The sequence below is a fragment of the Tupaia chinensis genome, unplaced genomic scaffold (assembly GCF_000334495.1).
Source record: "Tupaia chinensis unplaced genomic scaffold, TupChi_1.0 Scaffold000184_1, whole genome shotgun sequence".
In the NCBI taxonomy this organism is placed as follows: domain Eukaryota; kingdom Metazoa; phylum Chordata; class Mammalia; order Scandentia; family Tupaiidae; genus Tupaia; species Tupaia belangeri.
In genome coordinates, this window is record NW_006159659.1 from 2,329,184 (window position 1) to 2,335,495 (window position 6,312).

The following is a 6,312-nucleotide window of genomic DNA, read 5'->3' on the forward strand; positions in this document are numbered from 1 at the left end:
GTGATTTCTTGCTTTCTGTCTCTCTGACTCTCTCTGTCTTTCTGGTGAATGCACATGCCCTATAGCAAAAAAAAAAAAAAAAATTAAAAACCTCTCAAAAAAAATCTCTGGGTTAGTCAAGTCCTTTTTTTTTATTAATTGTTTTTTAATTTGACCTGAGAAAGAGAGAGAGAGAGAAAGCAAACCACCAGGTCTGGGACTTGAGCCATGGTCAGCCACGTGGAAGTGTCCAGCGCCTTAACCAACATGCCACTGCTGGTCCCCAGTCCTCCTTTTTTGTTTTATTTATTATTTTTACATTTAATCACTGTATATCATTATAGCATACAAAATGAGTTTTCCCAGCATGAATACACTGTATACACTGTGCAATCAAAATTATTACCATACACATTGTCATCAGCAGATAATTTTCCACTTTTGTGTCCCTTAAATATTTTGCTTCTTTCTTTTTCTCCTTGATTCCTGCCCTCTCACCCTTCTGCATTTTCTTAAAAGTAAAGGATTCGGTGATGTGGTGGTAAGGGTGGCTCAATCACACATAGCCAACTCTGCGGTTCAAGTCTCAGACTCTGTGGCTTGAAAATCATGCCAGGCACATGTGCATGTGTGCCCAAAATTCTGAGAGGAGAACAAAGAAGAAAGGATTGCAGCGTGACCATCCTTTTTGGGGGGAGCTTTCTCACTTTCCCTCTCTCTATCTCTCTCTGTCTCTCTGGTGAGTACATGTGCCCTTGTAGGAAAAAAAAAGTAAAGGGTCAGGCCAGCAGTGATGTGTTGGTTAAGGCAGCTGGATCCCAGATGACTGACGTACCGTTTGAGTCTGGAGTCTAGTAGCTTGATAAACATGTCAGGCCCATGTGCATGCATGCCCTAATTCCAACAGGAGAGAGAGATGGAGAAGGGATTGTGGACTGTGCATCCCCCCTGGGGGCTGCTCTCTCTCTCTCTCTCTCTCTCTCTCTCTCTCTCTCTCAGTGTCTCTGGTAAGCACATGCACCATCTGGCAAAATACACACATTTATATAGATAGATAGATAAAAAATGAGGTATGTTATCTGAGCTATGTAAAATGTGTTCAAATAAAATTAATCCAAATAAAATCATTGATGAGTCTATGAAGTTGACCTTTCCCAACTCAGCACAATTCGTTCAAGGAGCTTGGGTTTAAAAAAAAAAAAAATTTTGGGAACCAGCAGATGTCATAATGGTTACATCCAGTACTGGACTTCCACATGGTCAATTGAGGTTTGAGTCCCAGACCCGGTGGCTTGGACTCATGCCAGACACATGTGCATGAGTGCCCAGGATCCCAAGAAGAGAGTGGAGAAGGGATTGCAGTGTGGCCATCTTCCCGGGGGGGATGATTTCTCACTTTTTCTCTGTCTCTCCAGTAAGCACACACTCTCTATAGCAAAAATCTCTCTTTAAAAGAAAAAAAAAACTTGGACTTGAAAAGGGAGGTTGTATTTAAACAATTTCTGCTTCCTTCTCAGTATTCCTGTTCCCTCAGACTTATATGCTACAAAGACCCTTGGAATAGAGGAGAGATATGAGAACTAAACTTAAATTAGTATCTCAGCAGTTGCCCTGCCACTGTACTGAGAACAAGAGAGATAACACAATTTACTTTTGAATAATTGCCAAAAATAAGAGGTGTCCAGAAATGCCCTATTAAAGGATCAGAATGTCCTGCCTTGAAGTACACTGATAATTGTACAGGAGTTTGGGGTGTTGACTCTTTTAAATCTTTATGATCATGACCCACAGTAAAAACTAGCCTTTCCTCTGAGATCCATCACACACATATATGTATACACATCTAAGTGATTCAAACAAAAATTCAAAACTTTCCCCAGACTTTTTAAATTTTATTATTTTTTTAGAGATATTTTTGCTATACGGCACATGTGCACTCTGGAGGAACAGGGAGAGACACAGAGACAGAAAGTGAGAAATCACCCTCCTGAGGAATGGCGATGCATCAATCCCTTCTCCTCCATTCTTGGGCATGCACACACATGTGCCCGGCACAGGTTTTGTTTTTTGTTGTTGTCGTGTGTGTGTGTGTGTATGTGTGTGTGTGTGTGTGTGTGTGTGTGTGTGTGTGTGTGTTTTAAGAATTATTTTATTGAGGGTCACCTGGAGCTTGAGGAGCTGCACGCGGGTGTCTGGGGTCTGACAATGGCCAAGAACAAATTTAGAGGTCAGAAGTTCAGGGATGCATTTCACATAGCCAGCCAAAAAAACTTCAAGGCTAAAAACAAAGCAAAACCAGTTACTACAAATCTTAAGAAGATAAACATTGTGAATGATGAAAAAGTTAACAGAGTGAATAAAGCTTTTGTAAATATACAAAAAGAACTGGCACACTTTTCAAGAGGCCTTTCTCTTGAACCTCTACAGAAAGATCTGGTTCCTCAGCAACATCTTCACAATGAACCTGTTAATGTTGATGAAGCTACAAAATTAATGGTTCAGTTATAATGTAGTGATGATATAGCAAAATACTCAAAAAGTTCAATAAATTAAATGTTTTATACAATTTTATTTTTAAAAATCTTGTTAATGTACAGACATTGGCACATTTTAAAAACAAGCTACATAAACAGATCTTTCCTATAATCTAGGAAAGTGGAATGTCAGAAGTCAACAAAATGTGATAAACTTAAAGTGCTAAAACAGAAGGCACTTCACAAAATCTGTTCACTGAAACAGTTGCATACCTCATTTACATCCTTCACTTTATAAGTGGCAGTGAATGTCTATCTGGATTGAAGGACTTATAGAAAATACAGTCTCATGGCAGTAAAAATATAGAACAAATGAGAGAAGCCCTTGGTCTGCTTTTTGCTGATGACTCAAGTCTACTTTAACTTTCCTCTCATAAGAGGAAAAAACAGAAGGATTCAGAATTGGAAGAAAAGTTGAAATCCCAGACTGTAATTACTTGGTGAGTTGGGAGGTTGGGTAGATATTAAGTCACTTTTCCCCGAAAGCAATCAGAAACCTTTGTTTTTATGGTTGAAGTTTTGTGAAGTAAAAAAGAAAGTATTAGGGAAGAACACTTAGCAAAAACCTCTCCAAAAAAAAAAAAAAGATAAAGCCCCACTTGGACTTACAACCAATTCTCCAGTGCAAGGAATCCCCTTTGCTCAGTCTTTGTCTCGTTCCCTCAGTCGGTTAGCGTTCACTACACGAAGCATTCATAATCACCCACAACTACATAGTTCATTTATAGATGTGTACTTTAATGTACACCTGTAGTAGTATCAGAATAAATAAAATGATCACACCAGATTTATACTGGGTCGTCCAGAAAATTATGATGCACTTTTGCATGGAAAAACAGAAAAATACGTCATGACTTTCCAGAGGACCTAATATTGTGTAGTGGTGGGTTTTATTGCTTTCTGGTGTTTATCTAATGTATGCTTTTTGTATGGATGGGATGAAATTATTCTAGTGTGGTGTCACATGATAGCTATTGAAAAATATATACCCTATGTTGCCATGACACACCTGTAAGCTACTCACTTATGAGCAAATTTGCTTAATGACCTAGTCAGAGGATTGGAACTTAGTCATTAAGTGCGGAGTGCCTGTAATCTGTGGTATGTCTCCTCTCTTTCTCAGTGTGTGTGTGTGTGTGTGTGTGTGTGTGTGTGTGTGTGTAGCTATCTTGCTATATTAAGACTACCATAACTACTGTGATTAAGGGACCTGACTTGAGATTCACTTCTCTGCAGAAACCTAACTTTATACAATAGGAATACAGAGAGAAGGCAAATATCTACTGACTGATTACCAAGTGGGTGAGCTCCACGGCTGGCAGAGAGGGTGGAAATCCAGCTGTGAGAAAAGAAAACACTTGATTCTATTTGTAGTTCAACAGTCTGTGCTTAAAACACAGTGCTACAAGCTCTGTGTAGGTTTGCCAACTTGTGATTCTGATCCTGAGTCATGAGATTGAATGAAAGGAAAAAAGAATAAAAGCTTTTTATTTTAAGTTTTTCATGTGGAGTTAGGATTGGGTGGCTACCAAGAAAGAAGTCTGTTTGTTAAGGATACTGTTTCTCCTTTTTAAAAAAAAAAAAATTTAGAGGTTTTTGTCTTAGGATGTGTGTGCTTGCCAGAGAGAGAGAGAGAGAGAGAGAGAGGGAGACAGAGATAGTGAGAGGGAAAGTGAGAAATCACCACCAAGGGGAGATGGCCACACTGCAATCCCTTCTCCTCCATTCTCCTCCCAGGATCATGGGTATGCATGCACACATGACCTGCATGAGTTTCAAACCACGGGGATCTGGGACTCAAACTGTAGTTGGCCATGTGGGAGTCCAGTGACATAACCGCTACATCATCTGCTGGCCCCACTGTTTCTCATTTGTTTTTTTAAAGAATTATTTCATTTAACTTTATTTATTTATTTATTCTAATTTGACACGAGAAAGACAGAGAGAGAGAGAGAGAGTAAAAGTGAGAAAGCAAGCCATCAGGTCTGGAACTCGAACCGCGGTCAGCCATGTGGCAGTCCAGTGCCCTTAACTACCATACTACCTGCCGGCTCCAGAAATGAATTTTTGAAAAATGTGTTTCTTTCACTTGCATATCCATGTTTATTGCAGCATTATTTAAAATCACTAGGACATGGAATCAACTCAAATGTCCAAAAATAAATGAGTGGATTGAAAAATGTGGCATATGTACTCTATGGCATGCTACTCAGACATAAAACAAAGACCCTGACTTTTGATACAAAGTGAACAATTATGGAAGACTTAATGCTAAGCAAAGCAAGCCAGATTATGAAAGACAGACTTTGCATGTCCTCATTCAATTATATCAATGTTCTGCGCTCTACAGCAGAAACTGAAAGTTTGGAAGGTATAGTAGCAGGGAGGGCAACTGTGGATTCTAAAGATAGTAAAGATAGGGGTAATATGGGGGTGAGTAACAGAGGGAGGGAGAGAAACTGTGCTTAATTGACACAAAAATGAAAAGCTATTTGCTGATGATAATGTATATGGTAATGTCTTTGTCTTGACTGATGTGCACTGTATTCATGCTAGAAAAAGCAATGTTTTACAATGTAAAAATAGATAGTGGTTAAATGTAAGTTAAAGAATAAATTGGGATCAGCAGATGGGGTAAAGTCATATCACTGGATTCCCACAGTTCAAGTCCTGGACCCAGAGGCTTGAAACTCATGCTGGGTGTGTGTGTGTATACATGCCCCAAATCCCAAGAGAATAATGGAGGAGAAGGGATTACAGCATGGCCATCTTTCCTGGGGTATGATTTTTTTTTTAATTTTTGTCTGTCTCTGTCTCTCTGGCAAGCACACATGCCCTACAGCAAAATCTCTCTTTAAAAAAATTAATTAAAGAAAGAAAAATGTGCTTCTTTCAAAATACATAAATAGGGTTGGCCTTATAGCTTAGCAATTAAGAGAGCCAGATCCCATATGACCAATTGTGATTCAAATCTGGCCTTGGTGATTTGAAAAACATGCCAGACACATTTGCATGTGTGCTCAAAATTCTGATGGGATGGAGAAATGGACGAAAAGGGAAATGTGGCATGACCATGCCTCATGGGGATGGTATTTTCTCTCTCCTCTCTCTCTGTCTCTCTGACAAATGCATGCACCCTCTGGCAATATAAATAAACAAATAAATAAATAAATAAATATTATTTGATAATATTCAAGAGACTAAATCATGGCCTTCTTATATGCCAAACATATAGATGTTCATGGCTATTTCCTCAGGGCGTAAGATGGCACACTATAGGGACTGAGAGGAAATTCCCATTCTTTCATTCACCTGTTTCTCAAGGATTTCTGGCACACTCACTACCCTGTTACATGTCAGAAATTACCCTAGTTATCAAGCCACAGTGGTTAATAAAATGCCAAGGAACTTTGCTTAAAGCCAGGAAACAGGTTAGGATTCTGTTCAAATGGTAGGTGCATGAACCTATCAGTCTCATGTACTTTTATCTTCTGTTCTGGTTCAATTTTCCTGATTAAATTCTGGGTAATAATATTCAACTCCAGACTTGTCCCTATGATTAAGTTGGCCACTGTCTTAGTTTTTGGACTCTTATTTCCATGTATCTGTGTTTAATTTTCCTGATACAGCACCTTGAGAACTTCTTGGAGATCTGGTCTGGTGCTGGTAAATTCTTTCAGGTTTTGTTTATCTGAGAATATTCTTGTCTTTTCTTCCCACCTGAAAGATAATCTTGCTGGGTACAGTATTCTTGGCTGAAACTGCTTCTCTCTTAACACTTTGAATATATTTTCCCATT

General features: G+C 38.9%; 1 protein-coding gene across 1 annotated transcript; it reads left to right on the top strand.

Moving 5' to 3' along the window:
- The first annotated feature begins 2,184 nt into the window (after positions 1-2,184).
- On the top strand, positions 2,185-2,487 carry LOC102496663 (uncharacterized protein C8orf59 homolog). Its single transcript, XM_027771111.1, has 2 exons — positions 2,185-2,307; positions 2,407-2,487. Exons 1-2 carry the CDS (start codon positions 2,185-2,187, stop codon positions 2,485-2,487), a joined length of 204 nt encoding a protein of 67 aa, XP_027626912.1.
- Positions 2,488-6,312: the final 3,825 nt, after the last annotated feature.